Raw genomic sequence first — 19,614 nt, forward strand, 5'->3', positions numbered from 1 at the left:
CCCTCCCTGTTGGTAAGCACGAGGTCAAGCATGGCACCTCTTCTTGTCAGCTCCTCTATTACTTGCAAGAGGAAGTTGTCTTCCATACAATTGAAGAACCTCCTGGATTGCTTGTGCCAGGCTGTACTGTCCCTCCAACAGATATCAGGGTGGTTGAAGTCTTCCATGACGACAAGGCCTGCAAGCATGAGGCTGCTCCTATCTATCGAGTGCTTCATCCACAGATTCCTCTTGATCAGGCAGTCTGTAACAGATCCCCACAGTTGTGTCCTCCATTGCTGTTCTCCTTTTGACCCTGATCCACAAATTCTCTGCTAACTGATCACCGGTCCCCAGAGTTCCATACTCTCCAGCCTGTCACTGACAAATATCAAGTTCCCCTCCCCATCTGCTGGGCCTGTCTTTCCTAAAGAGCCTGTAACATGCCATACCAACACTCCAGTCACAGGAGCCATCCCACCATGTTTCTGTGATACCTATTATATCATATCCCCGTAGACATGCACACATCTCTAATTCCTCTTGTTTATTCCTCATACTATGGGTGTTTATATAGAGACATCGGAGCCAAGCTCCAAATGAAGCCGGCTCATTGGCTGGAACAGCTGAAATAGCTCTGCATCACTCTGAGCATTTATTATGGGTGCTGGCAACTGAGTGGAATGATGTCCCCCTCCCCCAATGCATCTAGTTTAAAGCTTTTTTGACCAGCCTGGCAAGCCTCCTACCAAAACGGCTCTTCCCCTTGTTAGTTCAGCTCCACCAGCCTCCAGTAGACCTGGCCTCCCAAACTGAGTCCCATGTTCTAAATACCCAAACCCCTGCCTATGGCACCACTGTTCTAACCATTTATTAACCTGGTCAATCCTCCTAGCCTTTTTAAGGTCCTCCCCTTTATCCTGGAGAATTGATGAAAAGACCGTCTGAGCTCCAGAGCCCCTAATCACCTCTCCCAGGGCTCTGTAGTCCTTCTTAATGTTTTCTGAGCTACTGCTATCTATATTGCTAGCACCCACGTGGACCACTAGAAGTGGGTAATAGTCTGTGGGACTTACTAGGCCAGGCAGCGTCTCAGCAACATCCCTGATCCGAGCCCCTGTTAGGCAGCATACCTCCTTTGAGACTGGGTCAGGCTGACAGATGGGTGCCTCTGTGCCTTTTAAAGTAGAGTCCCCTACTACTATGACTACTATGACCACTTTTTACTGGTGACACCACTAGTGATCCTCTTTACTGATGCATGAGCTGGTTGTTCACGTGGTGAGGTGTGTGTTTCCTCATTAGCCTCCTGCAGAACTGCAAATCGGTTCTGGGTGTGGACATCAGATTTAGGAGGAAGCCCCTTGAATTTGATTGCCTTCTTCCTTCTTTTCCTTTTTTTTTTTTTTTTTTTTTCCCACTAGTTCCCAGCTTCCTGCATTAACGGCCTCCTTCTTTCCTGTATAAGCTACGATGGGCGCTTGAGGCCCCTGCACCGTTTGGGCCTGGATCAAGCAGTCCTGCTTCCTCTCAGCTTCCCTGACATCGTCTGGCTTTCCGAAAGTGTCCCGCAGCTCAGCCCCTGCTGCAGGAGGACCTTCACCAGGGCGCACCGAGTGCAGCCCTGCCCATTGTGCACCCTCCCCTCACAAGAGCAGTGCGGGCACTCTCTACACTCCGAGCTCTGCGCTGCAGCCTCCCCTCTCATCGGCTCTGTCTGGTGCCGATGCTGCCACCGCCGGGGCAGCCAGAGCAGAGCTCTCAGACCGGACTCTCGCTCTGAGGCGAGCGCTCACCACCCCGCTCGCGCTGCCGGCGCCAAGTCCCCAGCCACGCCCCGGCTGTCGTGCCCCGTTTGCCCGCCCTGTTCGCCGTGGCCCTGGTGCTTCGCGCTCCCTGGGGCGGATTTTCACCCGCTCAGGGCGGGGCCGTCCCTCCTGGCACCGCCCCCTGCTCGCCTCAGCGGAGCTGCCGGCTCCTGGGCAAGGCCTGGTGAGGGCTTGGAGCTCCCTCGGTGACTCTCGCTGCTCTGAATTGAGGCTCCTGGACGCGGTGCTTCCCCCTGCTCAGGTGTTGAAGGCGTTCTCTCTTGAGCTGCTCACCTCAGCAGTTGATGAATATAGATGAAACCTCATACAATTTCATAAAGCGACTGAGAACTGGGCTCCAGTTGCTCCCTGCCTGGTATGTTCAGAATTGCTGGTGACTGCAGCCCTGTCATTGGCAAGGGGTGAGGAAATGCTGCCCCAGGGTGTAAGTGTTGGAACTGGACTGGGGAAGCGGTATGGGGCTGACATTACCCTGACCCTGTGGCTGGCTGCCTGTCCTGCTTCTGAAGGACTAAGGAAAGTGTCTAGTTGCTGTAGATGGTGACAAACATGGGTTCCAGCCTCCTAGGTACAAAAATTAATCCAGTATTACTGTCTGGATACGTGGAGGGGCCTGGGTGGATGTGACTGGTAGTGGAGATCATCTGGGCCTCTATATCATGTACTGTTCTGTAAAGCCCCTAATGAAGACTCTCATGTGTGCCACAGTCACTTAAGAAACATATATGTGATCGTTCATAAGCTGTTTCTGTATGCAGTGATATGATTTCTGTGGTACATAATACAGTTTCCAGACTGTACAGCTTCTCTGTTTCCTACAGCTTAGCCACCTGCCAACTGTGGCAGGTTCAATTTATTTATCACATAAAAAGGCATCCTGAAATAAGCCAACACTTCAGAACTACATTGTTAGGGAGAAGAAAGAATTATTTAATATTTTTCCTGCTGTTAATCATTAGCTCAATTTCCTCCTCCTCTCTTCAGGATGAACAATTTTTGCTGAATAATAAACAAAGGCTCAGAGGAATTCTGGCTTGAGGTAACTGACAGATTTAACCATGATAATGGCTACATCAAATAGTTTTAGGTTGATTGTGATCTAATAGCTTAATCCCACTTCAATTTCTGTGGAAATTGCTCCTCTAGGTGACTTTTAACAGTTTTGAATATAGCTTGCTTGCTCTGGATGTTGGAGGCTTTCAAACTGTAGAGACTTTGAGAAGGTGGCATGTCCACCCCAGCGATGGTGTGTACTTGAACATTTGTTTCGAGCTCTGGCCGCTCTATTTAGTAACAACCTGAAATTTTTGACACTTGCTCTGTAGTCAATACCCATGTAGTGGTATGGATTTCTTAGGAAGGACTTTTGGCTGTATGGAATGTATTTATTTCTGTACAGTCAAACAGTGTTCCTGTGGCGAGGCTTCATAACGAAAGAAACCTGTTTGTAAAACAGATGGGGTATATTAAAGGGACCTCTCTTGGAATTAAATATGAGCAGAAAAATTCTTGCTGATCTTGCACCAGTGAAAACAAGTTTGAGGTGGTGACAGGCATGGTCTAGGAGTAGATCTTAGAGCTGCCTGTGCTTGAAGAGAGCAAAGAAAAATGACTGAAATTAACATTTATATTTTTGAGATTAAATATATGCAGTGTCAAATAGCATAGTACTACTGTTTTTTTAAGAAGCTTTTTAAAAAATTAACGGTGGTTTAACAATGATCAAGTACTTAAATGCATGTATGTTTTTGCCAGCAAACAAATGAAAGACCTGGAGGAGTCGGGATTCCTGAAAGGATCTTTGAGTGTGGAGCAGCAATTGGCTCTCATTAGCGTCTGTACAGACCTGAAGGCAGCAGTAGAGGGTGCTACTTTCATTCAGGTAAGCAAAGGTTTGACAGCTCCTGGCAGTTTAGAAAGCTGATCAAGAACGAGCTGTGCTGTTGTGCAGTAGTGGGCAGTGGAGAGTTCAACATCCTGACCCCATAAGGATAGTTAGTGGAGAGTTCAACATCCTGACCCCATAAGGTTAGTGGAGAGTTCAACATCCTGACCCCATAAGGATAGTGGAGAGTTCAACATCCTGACCCCATAAGGATAGTTGTGCTTGTTAAAATTAAAGTTCTTTCTAACCCAGTATCTTGACATGAGAGTTCATGCCACTTTACAGGATTTCCTACTTAAGAGTCAGTGCAAGTTTCTTCTGGGTTATGTTGGAAGAAGCTGGCAGCTAAGCTGAGAGAGAATTGCTGACCTCCATGTGTAACAAAGACTGTACCTGTTAGAAAAGTGAATGTGAGGGGGAGGTAAGCAGGAAATTGCTGGGGATTGATTATCTCTTAGGGAGCAGCACACATCCTAGTGCTGGGGCTAGAATGTGTTTTTTCATCTCCAGGTTGGGAAGGCAGGAAGCATGGCTGAGCTCAGGGGTGATTTCTGCTCTGAATGTAAGGGAGCAGTATAGGCAAAGCAGTTATCTTGGCGTTTTAGAGAATTAAAACCAGGTTTGATGTATAGAGCTGGAATCTGTGCTGCTAAGTAAAATTAGGACGGAGCACAAGCTGAATTACTGGACCTGATAGTCCATGGCTGCTTAACCATTAGTATGATCACTGATATGGGCATAGTTCAGGGAACAGGTGAATCAGGGACCATGTCTTGGATAAAGTATGAATGAGTTTGCATTAGGCTTGGCATCTTCTACCCTGTGTGGTCCCCCACATACCATTGACTGTCTATATGTGTATATGGGCTGCACGCAAGAATTTACAATTTATACTGTTTCGAGCTGTAATTCCCACAGTCTGCTTAGTGGCAATGCATCCCTAATAACAAATTGAGCTAGAAGAGGACAGATTTCCAGAGTGTTACTTCCTCCCCAAATTGGTGAGGTGGAGTGAGAGGGAACGAGAGACAGTGGAAAACCTCACAGAGGAATCAAGGTGTGAATGCACTATAGACTTTTACAGTGATATACTATTTTGTGTTTGTTTTCTCCAGATCATGACACTATATACAGTTACCCTATATCTTACTGTTTCATTAGTAATGAGTTCAGAGCTTGTCAGTTCATGTAATTGTTTTCACATAGGTATCGCCTACCTCTACTGAGATTAATCTGCAAATTCCTTGTCTAGTCACTTAATCCTGTAAAATCCTTCTGCAAATGTTGCAGTTGTAGTGATGATGACCAGCTTAATTTTACGAGCTAACTCTCAGGTCACTTATGAATGGATATAACAAAGAGCATACGTCTGCAAAACCACACTGGTCAGCATTTTCCACTGACTAAGAACTGACTGTTCTTCCTACTTTGCGCTTACTATCTCTTTCCCAGTTACTGTCTGTGAAAGGACCTTTTATCTCACATGTGACCAGTTGACTTCCTTGAAAGCTTTTATTATTTTTTTGTTGCAAGACTTCTAGGTATTCACACCAACTGCATCAGCTATGTGACTCCTGTGTCTGTGCTTGCTGCTTCTTTGAGAGAATTCTATTAGGTCTGAGTCAGGACTTCCATCTGAAAAGTTGCTTTGATTCTTCCCCATTTAACGCATTGAGTGCTACCCTTTTCCCTTAACTTGCTTGATAGAGACATAAGGCTTACAGATTCATTGTTGAGATCTTTCCTGAAGTTGAGTTATGGTTGCCACTCTTCTGCACTTTGGTACCAAAATAGTGTACATTAAATTTTGCTTCAAGTATGTAGTTTCTTATCATTGTTAATGTGTTTGATATTTCAGCCATATCAAAGCATGTTTCAGTACCTTGGTCCTTATCCCACTCTCCTCTGTTCTATGAATTCTTCAGCTTCTTCCAATTTGAGATAGACCCTGGGAGCCTCAAGACTAAGGCTTCAGTTTTCTGCAAGGATTAGAAAGCAAAACTGAACAGTTGTAAAGAAATCACTGCTCAGTGGGTATTTTCCAGTTCCAGATCCTTCTGTACACTGATCTTCTCTTGTTCCTATGCATTCTTGTCCAAGAAGGGGGAAATTTTAATCTTTATTACTCCTCCTGTAAATTGTGTGAGGGAGTGGGGATGTCTGTGTGTGTGCCACTACCTTTGCTTTGTCTTATTTTGACAGATTAACAATCCTCCATCACAGCATTCATTTGGGTATCATATCGACTTTGTGAAGGCTGCCTTCTTGCTTCCAGAAGACTCTCCTAGTTCTGCCAGTTTTCTTTTGCTCTTTCAAGTGTTTCTTACTACCTGGTATGGCTATACAGTGTCTTTACTTTCTCTGTATGCTACCTGTAAGGATCTGATCCTTCTAACTGCCAACTTTGCATCTCCTTATCATGCTCGCGTTTTGTTTTTCTGTCTTCTTTTGAAGCTGAGCACAGCTGCGATTGAGTTACTGGTTCTTGTTGCTCTAACAGACATACTGAATTTTAGTATGCTATTGTTCCCATTAGCCTCTTCAGCAGTAAGATTTTTTAATAAGGCCTTGCATGATACTTCAGATTAAATCAGGGACTGCATCCTCTCCTGCCTTTCTCTCTCCATCAGCTGATCAGTGAAACAGACATCGAGCAAATGTTTCAGAATCAAAGTAATTTTGAGTTGGAAGAAGTCTGTGGAAATCATTTGGTCCAGCCCGCTGCCGGACTATTTGTGCAGTTGAGCCTTGAATATTTCTCAAGGATAAATGCTACTGGTCTCTTTTGGGTAACTTGTTACAATGTTTGATTACCCTCATTGTGTGACTTCTTACCCGGTATGTAATTGGAATTTCCCTTTTTGCAACCTGAGTCTCTTGCCTTTCGTCCTATCAGCATGGACCTCTGAGAAGAATCTTTGTGTTCCCTTCAGATATTGAAGGCAGTAGTATTGTGTTGATAGTCTCTGAATAGCAACAATCTACCTGGGGTAACTCAAGCTTTCTGGTACTATTTTATGTTCCCTTAGCCCTTTGATATCTTGGCATGTAGTTGTTTAGTATAGAAATAAAAATAAACTCAATAGCTGCAGTAGTTGTGCTCAGGGATAACAAATACTTGTGAAACAGGTTGTGGTCATCATATCAGCTCATCAATTTCAAACCATAACATCAAATTTTGGTTTGATTCAAAGTGTTATCAAATATACAATGTAAATGGGCAAGTTACTTGAACTAGTCTTTTCCACCCTGTTCTCAAGAGAAAATTAAAGATAGAATCTTAATTCTTAGGCTCATGGCATTATTTAAGCAACGAACATACTACTTTCTGGCCAAAGTGTGTTAAACTTCAGAACCATTGCCTAGTGCAGCTTTGAACCTGGAAGGACAAAATCGACTTATTGTAATTTATGAGGGCAAATGTTCTGATATTTAGTTACTTAAAAAATGAAACATCAGTTGCATTCCTGTTAGTTAAATATAGAGGACTCTGTTTTCTTGCTTAATGATACAGCCTACTGATTAACTTGTTAAAGACTCCTATGAGAACGGCACTTCATTACCCTGGATTACAGTTTGTTAAATCATAACTTCTCTTCAAATTTGGCATATGTAGAGTAAATCCACTTCAAGCTTTAAAAATTTCCTTCATATTTGCTCTCCTTGAATGAATTCTGTGAACAGTTGCCTTCTATGTCGTTTCCATGGGACATAATATAGCACAAATAGCAAAAAGTGAAACTTCTTAAATTACATTGGTGAAGATATAAAAGTGAAAAAGATGCAAGAAATAAGTAGAAGCATTGAGTAGGGGAAAATTTGTAACAGTAATGTCAAGGATGTTTTGAAAAAGGTGTGCCTTGGTGCATATTTTTTTATATATTCCTTCTGAGCATTTTTAGGAAGTAAATTGTCTTGATTAGTGCTTTGCATCAACTTCAGAAGGAAGTTGGTCTGGGTTTTTTTACTGTAAAACTGAGTATTTGCCCAGTTTCACTTCTCAGAGCTTTTCTATGCCACTTAGAAGTGCATAACCTATAGCATTTAGTTGAACATGCACTGCAAACTTCTTGCATCATTAAAAGCTTTAATTCTGAAACAACTTTTCTGTTAGCTGAAAACTCCATAAAGACACATGGAGTCAAATTAATAGATGCCTTTGTATTTTAATGTCCCTGGCATGGGAGTATTGTGGATGAGATAAATGTTTCTTAATACTGTGTTCTTAACTTTCCTCCATAAATATATGATGATTTTTGTCTTGTGTCTATATGTGACTACTGGGTGCTAAACTTAGTAGTACTCCTTTCACTATTAAAAATATATTTTAGTGGTTGTGTGTATAGTTCCTGAATAATATAAGCTGAATAGAAATCAGTCCAGTACTTGTATGACATCTTGGCACAATGCTAGTAAAATGAAAGCATATCTTTTTAAATGCTTTGCTTTGGAACAATTTACTAAAAGAATAATAACATCTACTATCTCTCAGAGAATAAGACGACTTATTTTTTTACTGTTGGTAAAATCTTACTCTTGACGCTTGAGGCGCCATGTACCTTGATGAGTGCAAGGCCTGGCTGGGCTGGTTGAAGCTGGCTACAGAGGGTGGCTGAGAGGTGATCTCTGAACCCATCAGTTATGATGTAGCATGGGACAAAGCAGGCTGGCAAGGGCGTGAAATTAAGTTTGTAACTTACACCTTGTGATCTTGAGGCATTTACAATTTTGCCTTAGAACAGTATCTTCCCATGGTGGTGCTTCAGAAGGGGAGCCCAGCATTGACTTGGGAGCCTTAATAATAGGTGTTTTCTGTCATAAAAATTTGTCTGTGTCTGGTACCATTTTCTACCCCTAGCTTTCGTCTTACTTCCGTATGGCTTTCAAAAACCTTTTTACTACTGGGGATGAGGGAATATCTGCAGACAGCAGTGGGTGAAGATGTCTTCAGCTGCCCTGAGCTCACAGGTTCTGGTTTGGAAGCTTGCATTAATGACATACCTCTGTAAATACGAAGCTGCTGGACGGCAGAGTGTGCAAGCATTGCAGTAACATGGCTTCTTCTGGACTGGTCACTGGTCAGCTCCAGGAACTGGACAAACATGGGTCTATTTGCTTTCAACTGGATAAATATAACCTTAGGCCTGGTTTTACCCTCCTTATCTTAAAAACTGACCTGAGGCACCAGAAGTTATGTTTTGGCTTCTGAAGGAGCTAGTTTTAAGCATGTGACCTGACTTGCCATTTTTGCAGAGGTTTTGAGAAAACTCTTTTCCTGATTTTTAGGGTTTGAAACAGTCTGATCACAAAGATTTACTGTAAAAAAACTTTACCAAGTCAGGGTTTAAGTTGAACTGAAAAATGATGTTTGGGTAAACAGCTTTCCACGATCTCTGCTGTGGTGCTGCTGCTGAATGGTCTTTTGTCTTTCCAAGCTTTCTAACATTCACTCCGCATCTATCCTGTGCATAAAGCAACTGGTGGTGTTACCATTATAGACTTGAATATGGTGTTGGTCGCTGTTACAGGAGGTCATCACTGCCATAACTATCATCCTGCCCACCAGTTAATCTTGCTTCAGGTTCTCTTTCAGTGTTCCTTTCTAGGCTGTATTTTATTTCCATTGCCTTTCCTAGATCACTTACCCTATTTTTCAGGATCGATGGAATTACAGTAGAAGAAAACAGAAGATCTGATTCTTTGAGAAAGGACGTTGGGAGGTAGTTGTCAGTCAACCTGTCTGGGATCTTGTTGCCCTTCCTTAAGGGAACAAAAAGGATCTTCATCCCTTCTGTAGCAGCATGACCAGCTTGTCTGTCTTTAGAAAGTTTTGTAAGGCACATGAACATCATGGAAAAAGATGGATCTCTTCATAGCATGATACTGATACTAGATGAAGCAAAAGTTGCCTTTATTTTTTGTGTGTGTTTTAAAAAAAAGAAACAAAACCCTACACAATCCCCCCAGAGACCCTCAAATCTGCAAGTCTGATTTGTAGAAAATGTACTTCTGGAAGTTAGTACTTCATTAAATCCTGTTTTGTATTTTGTACTAAAGGTTGAACACACACTTGCAATTCAGTCATTTATTCTGAGCAGTATAAAATGGCAGTAACTTGATATTTTTATTGCTTCAGTTCCTTAACAGGGTATGTTTCTGAACTGTAGGGAAGTACAAAATATTTCTATGTAAATGATGTATTTCATCTCACCAAAGTGTTATTTACTTGTACAGTATCATGTGGTAGACAATCTTTCATGTCACTCAAGAGGTAGGATTTAAGAAGTATCAAATTTCACACTGGTATTTGCTCATAAATTCAAGACAACCAAGAAGTTAATACCTTATATTTGAAGCTCTACTCTTTTTTAATTAGGTTAGTCTGGAAGTACTTTTGGAAGTAACTTACTTACCTACTGTCGTTTAGTTGATGATTTTGAATTCTATTAAAGCTCTTCTGAATATGAACTTAGCACTGTTCTAAAAGCCAGGCACTTGCAGATTTGCTGCAAGACACTTCTATAACTGTATTTTGAATGGAAATACAAACAAGTTCAAATCCCATGAATCAGAGTTAAACTGGTATAGGTGGTGTTGTCCCTGTTCCATCACTTCGCACCCCATGTCTGTCTGTTGTTGCGTTACCCCCCATGCCTCTAGTCCTCTGCTCCTCACCAAAGCAGCGCGTAAGAAAACCTCACCTTTATGGGAATGTTCATCTTTACTTTTGCTGTCCTACACGCTATAGTTATTCGAAATCAGGCTGGAAGGGACTTCAGAGGTTACTTGGTCCAACCCTTGCCCCAAGGAAAGATCAGTCATACCTAGACAACTGTCTGTCAGAAATAGGTTAAGCTGTTCCTAAAATCCTTATGTGATGTGATTCCTACTCTCCCTGTGTTAAGCATTTTACTTCCGTGCGTACCTACTCTTTAGAAAGCCTATACCTTTCTACCTTTTTGTGTCAAAGAGTGATAATGGTGCCCTGTCATTATTATCCAATTTCCACTCTGCTTTTCAGCTAAAGGAGCTGCTGTCCTTATCCTGCTTTCTTACCCTTGGCCTACAGGATAGTTCTTGTTCAGGTTCAAAATAAAGTCTTCAAAACAAGCTACACAGCCTTGGCAGTGGGCTAACTACAGTTGGTTTACATCCGAGGAATCTTTTTTTTGCCAAACATATTTTTGTTAAAGACCTGGTATTTGGACAGATGCATGAAACCATCTTGAAGTTGTGTACTCACCTACGTGGAATGATTATCTGTAGGGGGAAGAGGGGCAAACAACCTGATGCATTTCTGTTCCCTTGTGTATATCCCATATGGTTTGTGTTTCTGCATCACCTCTAAGTGTTTCAGCGTTAAATCTCACTTAACGTCATGTCCCCGCTGTGGTGCTCCCCCTGCTTTTCCTGTGACCATAGCTGCTGGGGGCTCCAGTACTAGTCATGCTGTAACATAATAATGTCCGTTAGCAGAGTCTGTGCTGTTTGGTTGTTTCTATGTTTAGGGTTTGTTTTTTTTTTCTTTTAATCTTCCTCGTTTTAACTGATCAAAATGCTGATGCCGCACTGAAAGGTGTGCAATAGCCTGGGGACTTCTTCAATAACAGCTGTGTGTACATGTCTGTGCTGCATCCCAAAACCCTGCAGCAATGTGCAAGAGTGTGTGTATCTCATGCCCAGCTGCTGTCTCTGCCTTTACACTCAGATGACATTAACATCATTTTCTAAAAGGAGTTTGAAGTAAGTGTTTTCCCACCACTATTTTTGCTGTTTGAAATGATGCATTTTTATTTGGCACTTTGTCTTCGTGTATATCCTGGTATACTGGTATATATACATACCATCCATCTTTAAAGTGTCTCAGAATAAGCATCTAAAACTACTTCACCATTTTGAGGGGGACTGTGATGGAAAAGTCTGAAATACATGCACTCAACTATTTGCGTTTGAAATACGTCATAATTTTGAATTTTGGTAAAATTGCAAAACCTATACAATGCATGACACTTTTTAGATAGTTGAGCTAAATCATAATGGTTAACAAAATTTGTTCTGATATTAAAAATACCATTTTATTTCTTTGCTTGTTTTGCTAGCTGAACTCCCAAACTCTTCAGTCAAAATGTCACATTTTTTAATTAGAGGGGATATGGTTCCCAGGGTTCATGTGTGTGACCTTTGGTTACTGAGTAGGATGCACATCAGTGTCTGACATGGAATACAAAAGAAATAAGCTCTGGTTCCCTTAATAAAAGGTGCATCTTAGGTCCTCAAGAACAGAAATACAGACCTCAGGCTTGCAGAAGACCAAACTAGCATGTCCATACAAAAGCCTAAATAGAAATAATAATTAGCAGTGATATATGAATGATAGTAGTGAACATTGTTAATTGTATTTTGCTTAAATTGTAGTTTGACTTCATGGATGCTATAAAATGGTGGTAATGACAGAAACACAGCAGTTTATGCATCCATCCGTAAGTGGAGCAAATAGGTGCAGTCTTGCTTTGGTAACTTCAGTAAGCTCAACTTTGCCAGTAGTACTGGGAGGAAGAGAATTGGTTGTAAAATTGCAGGGTTTAATTTGTAGAGAGATCATTTTAGCATCTGTACTTTTTCAAAGTCAGCTGGGTTTTTACAAGAATCTTATTATTATTTGGATGTGGTAACATTATACAGAATAGTTGTACTTGACTGTACAGTTGCTAGCTATGGTAATAGTGCTTTGAAATGTACGCTTCAGGTAGTTAAATTTCCAAGTCTCCTTTTCAGGTATTTTTAGTCTGTCTTTATATAGATAATCTGAATGTTGTTTAAAATCCACAGGTCCCTGCTTTATAAACATCTGTGTTAACAAGGCTTTGTTTTAGAAATAAGACATTCTAATGTGACTTGATAGATTGAAAATAAAACAGTTATGCCTGAAGTATTTTCTGAGAAGTTTTTTCTAGTGGATTGTAACTACAGAAGATATTGAAAGTATTTGTATACATGGATTAGGCATCAGAACTTTTAGAAAAGCTGCTTTTCTGAGATTCAGAACTCTGTCTCTTAACCCTGTGAAGATCTATATATTCCAACAAAAAGTAGGATATAATGTGGTTCCAGTTGCAAGAGTGCTGACAGTCTGGATCCATCTTATGAGATGGTTTGGTGCTCTGAAAGCTGCTGCTGTATCCTCATTCTACAAGAGGAGAGAATTGCTGTCACTTGACTCTGGGAGCTGTTCTACAGAAGCACTCCCAAAATTGCAGCTAAAGCCATGCTTTGTTTCACCTTCCAGTACTAATAAATCTGCAGCCTTGGCAGTGATTCCCATTGCTAGTGTAAGGAGAAGGTGGTGTTTTGGGGATTGTTTTCCTAGGTGGTACAGAGGTGAGTTACTGCCTTGGCATACCTTAGCATGGATGGGAAGAACCTGGGTAGATGCCAGCATTTAAATGTAGGTAAAAGAAGCTATGCATTTAGGTGAGCATGGACATATGTGGGAGCACAGATGGTGGATAGAATAGTGGGAATGGTCTGTGCGAAAATACAGGGACACTGTATTTAAACAGATGAAACTCCCCAGATTTCCATGTACTGGTATTCATGGGGTTGTGTGATATGAGTGCAGCTTTTAAATTAGGGGCAACTAGACCTGAGTCATCTTGTCTGGGTATCAGTGTTGTCCTTTAGGGAGAGAGTCTAGTACACGTTTATCTTTGTGTAGTTCTTTAAGAGTTCATAGGTTGGTCAAGTAGCTGACATGAGTTCTCCGAACGTGTTTTTGAATAGTGTAATGCCTATTACTGTTAAGCCTTTAATTCAGTACAACTCATCCAGGAGGTGGGTTTTAAAAATTAACAATTATCATGTTCTGATCAGGCTGTTAAAAAAGATGTCTAAGAAAGTTTAAGTTGGAAGTCTTATTAGTAGCAACCTTGTTCAGGTGCTTAGGCCTTGGAACAAAAGTGTACTGTTAACTGCAAATGAGAAGTATGATCTTCTTTACAAAAAGGGAACAGAAATATAGTGTGTCACTTAAAATGCGTAGAGGTGTATGCTAGCCTTTTTGCACTGATTCTTTGAGAGAGACTGTGGTAGCTTTAAAACCGTATCTTACCTGCTTACTGTTTGATCTTCTCTTTCTCAGGGTAAACAGAATAGCTTCAGACTGCTCCAGGCTCCATGACTGACAGCAAGTGAGGTTCCTGTTTAATGGATTGTTTAGAGCTTAATTTCTCCCCTGTTCTTCAGGGAGTTGGTGTCTCTGGGAAAATAATTGCATGCTTGAGGACAGAAACTTTATTGCACTGGTCCAACAACCTGAATACAATTGTGACACTATATGAGAAAGTAAAAGCAAATGGCCCATTCAGAAGCCTTACGTAACCATGGAAGGTTTGAGTTTCCACCAGGTTTGAGTTTGCCTTTTTGATTATCATCTGATGTGAGAGGAGGCTTAGAGTCTCAAGTTCACAGATCTATTCAGAGCAACTCTTTTATTAGCTTGAATACTATCTGCAGCATTCTCTTCATCTTTGGCTTTACTGAAAGAAACTTTTTAAACTTAACCAACAAGCAGGGATCCTGGAATTATAAGCAGAGTATCATTTTGCTTTGATAAGGCTGTCTCTAACTTTGGGCTCCATCTGGAGTTCTTAAATGACCCTGTTTATCTCTGCATCATAGAACTTTTAGTAATGTTCCATGCAACTTGCTTATTTTTTAAGACTTCAAATTGCTTTTAACCCATTTACTGGTTAAAAACTCTGACTCTGGACATTCCTGCCATAGAGTCTGAAGCTGCAGGTATTAAATATAAATTTTTGGATTGTATTAAATATATAACCTTTCTCCCTATCCTCATGTGCTGTTCAGCATAACAGGAAGGACAAAATGAAGTACTGACAGGTGGGAGAAGGTTAGAGTTCAAAAGAGCAGGTATTTTTTGTGTGTTTTATGGGCAAAGCTGAGGTTTTACAAATTTGTGATACTGTTTGGATTTTTTTAAACCCTTCAAAAAAACCCAGGAAACATGCTGGCTTTATTCCCTGGTTTTTATCTCATAGACTAAAGTCTTTCCTTTATTGTGGGATCCACCGTGGTTACTTGCCCATGTCCTTGTTCCCAGACTGGTGGATTTCTGCATGTTCTCCTTCAGGTAGCAATAGGGGATAACTTTGAAATTCTGGTGACTGTAGATCATGGCTCTTGGTTCATAGATATGGAATTTAACACAGTACTGCGGAGCTAGACATGCTCAGTAGCTTTGGGAGAAGTTCTAATAGTGAGCATTCTACTTCAGAAGTCTTTCCCAGCATTCAAATGAATGGAGGTATTCAAGCTTTTTAAGCGTCAGGGCCACTGTGGGTTGTTTCAAGTGCAGGTTCCAAAACTGTGCCTTGGAATCTCTTGCCATAGTTCTGGAGGTTGAGAGTTTGTTTTCTTTTGAGATACACCTATTAACTTCCATCTTGTCTGAGAGAGGGCACTGACTTCTATTGTGAAATTCTCCTAAAAAAAAAAAAAATGGAGACCCAGTCTTATTACTTCGTACTGTGTTATCTCTGTGTGTGAGTAAAAGTCTGTATTTTAGACAAAGCAGAATGATTTGCTTTGTGTTAAATCTCCTGTGGTGTGTGGTGATGCATTTTCTGCTATAGTGAACTCTTGGGCTTTCCATTTCTTTGTATGTGGGAAAGTATTTTTATGTGGTGGCTCACAGGTATATCTAGGCCGATTAAAATAGGTGGTTTATGCTGAGTTCCTAGGTGTCATGGTGGGACCAGTGAAGTCTGGAATACATGGAAAAATACTACTAAACTAGAAAACCTCTAATACTTATTTTTGTTTTTATTCCAGGAATGTACTCCGGAAAACTTGGAACTGAAAAAGAAGATTTTCAGTCAGTTAGATCTTATTGTCGGTGACAGTGCTATTTTGAGCAGTTCGACCTCTTGTCTTTTACCCAGCAAATTATTCACTGGCCTTAAACATGTTAAGCAGTGTATTGTGTCACATCCTGTAAGTATGATGTCATGTTTTAGTTTTGTAGTAGTAGTACAGGTGTTTAGCTAAACCACATCCCAAACTCTTCCCAGCAGACCGAGAGATGTAGAAGGATATTTGGAGTGCTTGTCTGCCGTCATTTGTGTTCAGGGACTTGACTTTTCAGAGGAGCTTTAGTTTGGTCATTCAGTGAGCAGCATTTTCTAAATTGAGAACGTATGCATGATTCATATTGTTGGCTCAAGATAGGTTCTGTGTAAGCTGTTGTGATCATATTATTGTGTGTTACTCCAATAACTGGCTCCCAAAATTTAGGAATTCTTTGTTTGGAAGCAAACCTATAAATTTCTTTATTCTTGTGGCATCATTAGTCTTTTCTGGTATCCTTTTTCAGCTGCTGTTGGGTAACAGTGAGGGCCCAGACAGTGAGCTGCATGTTCTTGTTAGGTAATGTCAACAGAAGATGGAAGCTTTTGACTCTGGTTTCTTCAGACTTCTGATGCAAAAGCAGTATATCAGAAGAGGAAAAGCAAGTGGATGAAATGGAGCAAATTGTACTTGGAGCTGAATTTGCATGCTTTGTGACCAGCTTGGCCAGGGCACTGATGCAAAATTGGCATGACTAGAGGTGGCAGCAGAACCTCAAAATGCTGAAGAGCACTTGTGAGCCTTTGTAGAGGTCTACATGGGCCTGCCAGACAGTAGTTTTATCAGGTGTCTTCTCCACATGGAAAATCATTTTGTCTTGGTCACTGGGATTCTTACTGTTTCTGTTTTCCACTACTCAATAGCTAATGAATTTGTTAGCCTAATGTTAGCCTGGTGTTTGACAGATCACTTAAGAGAACTGTTGTTACGAAGGCTGGCAGTATCTGGAGAAAGGTACTGCTCTGCTGTCTGCAATACAGTTGTATGTCCAGGGCATCCTTCAGGGTGTAAAGTAAATGTCAGTTTCGGGGCCATGCTGAAGAGTGGCAGTGTGAATATAAAACTACAGTGCTACTTTACTGTCATGTCTCTACAGCTACCTGTAGCCTAATGCTGCAGTGTCAAAGCATTTGGTCAGTCCTTTTCTGACACCTCTCCACCACCACCTATGTGCCTTGGAGTGACTGGGAAGCAGAAGGAACAAAAAGCATGGTTTCTTTCTGTATGATTAGTTTTCAACCCATTTTAGTAAAAATAATAATAATAAAATTAAAAAATCAAACGTGCTTAGGTTTAGCCTTTCTCCAGTCTAAAATTCAGTAGTTCCTTACCTCATTTTTCCAGGGTTGTAACTTTCTGTAGTGCAAGAGAAGAGATAATGTCTCTTAGAGACTTCTGTATTAAGTAACTATAACTGTGATTTTTTTTATCACATTCCTGGGCTTCCGCCTACTCTCTTGACTGTCAGTCTTCGAGTTTGTTACTCTTTCTTACTGTTTTCCCAAGTTAATCTGTACCGGTTTACTTTGAGCTGCGGTCTTTATAGGAGCCACTTCTGAAACCAGGTTTTACTGGATCTAGAAAGGTAGTGAGTCCCTATATAAACATTTTCTAGGTTGCTGTTGTAAGGATATATGTATTTTTCTGAAGCAGATAGTCAGAGTGCATTAAAATGTGTAATTGTTCTGAAATGGCTTTGCAATCCCACTGAGACTATTTTCTTAGTAATCTTAGCTTCACTCAAAGGGCAGTGTACTCTTTCAAGGGCCTTTCTGCATCTGTTATGTCAGGAAACATGCTTGCTTTGTAGTGATTGTTGGCTTTTGATATTTTTTGTTTTAACCATGGCCTTACTAACGTCTTGAACATTACAGTAGGAGAGTAGTGGCCATAGGAAGCAAGCAGCTCTGGAAGACACTAAAAACAAGAAGCGTGGAATTTTATATACCAGAAAAATTAAAAGCTAAAGTTGTAAAACCTGTAGCGCAGGTGAGTGTGTTGAGGAGAGATTAAATTAAATGATCAAAAGGCAGAAGGAACTCATCCCTTTGCTTAACATAGCAGTAAGTTCAGAAATTAGAAAAAATAAATGAAACCCATAGCACAGCTGTCAAATAGAAATGCACAGAATACTTGTAGGTACAGCTGTTCTCTTCAGGCACTTTCAGGCAGTGTATCAGCAGAGGCCTTCTTCAGAGAGGTTCATTTCTCATGTACAGTGTGTGCCTGCTAGGTCACACAACTAGCAATATAGAGCTGGATGAAACTGTGTCACTGAGAGAAGTCCCCTGCTGTACAGGAAGCTATTTAATCAAATCACCTTAAAAATGTATTAAGCTGTATCTGTTAGATTATTTCTTTTTAGCTGTGCTACTTCTGCTCAAAGTTGCTTGTGTCTTCTAATTTTTGTTCCAGTCTTACTGTCAATTAAATAATTTTATGTTTATTGTCAGCTTTTGTGTGGCTTAATTCTTTCTCTGTATTTACTTTGTCATATCCTTTCTTAGCTTTCATTTTGTTACTCTAAGTAAGGTAAGCTCTTCTGCTCCCTGAAGAAAAGCTTCTCATTTTTAGAAACCTTGCCCCATCCCCTATTTCACCCACATTTTACCACTTCTAGTTTTTACCAACATCTGTTACCTCACTCCTAAAAAATTGTCTTCCAGAGTCTCCTCAGTGTGTTCAAGAACACACCCGCATATTCCCTGTGCCAAGTTCATGAAATAGAATATTTCAATAAGATCACTGTCAACCCTAATCTTCGAAGAAATTTATAATAGCCTCAGTCTCTCTCAACAATTAACTTGTCCTGGTCCTGATTGGAACCTGTGATATACTTAAGGGTTAGAAAAGGCTTACAAGAATGTCTTGGTGCTTGCAGTGTTTTGGGTCTTGCTAAATTGCCTGGCACCACACCTGCAGCGATGTCCATCATGCCATTCTCAGATTTGGTGGTGGGACTCTCAAAGAGTCTGATGTGAGAAAGGTTATGTTGGAACACAAGGCACTTTAAAGGGAATGAAGTATGTTACATCAGTAGTTAGCGCAAATGTAACCTACATCAGGTTATTTATTGGTCAGACCCTACAGTAAAGGGAACCATATAAGTACTGAAAAGAAAGAACACCAGAGAGAAAAGACTGCTTGCTCGTTGCTGTGACTAAATCCTGTACTTGCATTTACATGAGCACAGTTAAGAGCAGTTAACTATATGGAAGCACAGTGAAAGAATCTGTACTTAATTACCATCCTTTAAATGTCAGGGTTATTTATGGTAGCAATTTATGGTATGTTAGCTCCTTTTATTGCATGGAAACTAGACCAAGAGCTGAGTTTAACACCTTAAAAATATGGCTGAAGTACTGCTGCTTTTGCAAAGAGGATGCAGGCAATGTTACTGCCTGTAACACTATGAACTGAGAACTCTTAGCTGTTTCTGGTATATTCTTTAGAATTTTTTGTTTACTGCTTCAAAAATACATTACACAAAGGTCTTGACTTGATGAGAAACTACATTTAGGGAAAAAAAGTAGTACAGTATTTGAAGATAACCTGCAACTTTTTCAAAGTATGAGAGTTTTATGCAATATCTGTTACTGTGTAGCATATATTTACAGGCTTGGGCTAGTAACAGTTTATATATTAAGTATTGCATCTTACATGTGGTGTTTAGCAGCAATAACTTTGTAATAAAGTTCCTGAACATCTGAGAGGAAATGCCTTGCTTCATTTGGAAAGATAGGTGATGACCATATGTCTTAAAACAAAAAATGGCCTGAAACAACATGAAAAAACATGAGTTGTCTTAACTCACATATAAAATCTTCTAACATTGTTAGAGTGCTGTCATCTTTAGTGTAGCTCCATGAACTTTGCTGGGGTTAAACAGAGTTAGATTTAATGCAAGATATTTTTTTTATTATTATTATTAATTTGAATTACTACACCAGCTTTTATTGGACTGGTGAAGTCTTTCAGGGTCTGAAGATAAGGCTA

At 40.6% G+C, this 19,614-nt stretch overlaps 1 protein-coding gene across 1 annotated transcript in view; it reads left to right on the top strand.

Annotated features, from left to right (window-relative positions):
• CRYL1 (crystallin lambda 1) overlaps positions 1 to 19,614 on the top strand; it is a gene marked incomplete at its 5' end in the record, with an annotated part of 56,726 nt that overhangs the window by 11,223 nt on the left and 25,889 nt on the right. Inside the window, 2 exons of the mRNA XM_080612642.1 lie at positions 3,564 to 3,690; positions 15,544 to 15,705. Of these exons, the coding sequence (XP_080468768.1) occupies positions 3,564 to 3,690; positions 15,544 to 15,705 (289 nt within the window). The remainder of the gene's footprint in view (positions 1 to 3,563; positions 3,691 to 15,543; positions 15,706 to 19,614) is intronic.

The sequence above is a fragment of the Psittacula echo genome (genome assembly GCF_963264785.1).
Source record: "Psittacula echo genome assembly, chromosome: 3".
NCBI lineage: Eukaryota > Metazoa > Chordata > Aves > Psittaciformes > Psittacidae > Psittacula > Psittacula echo.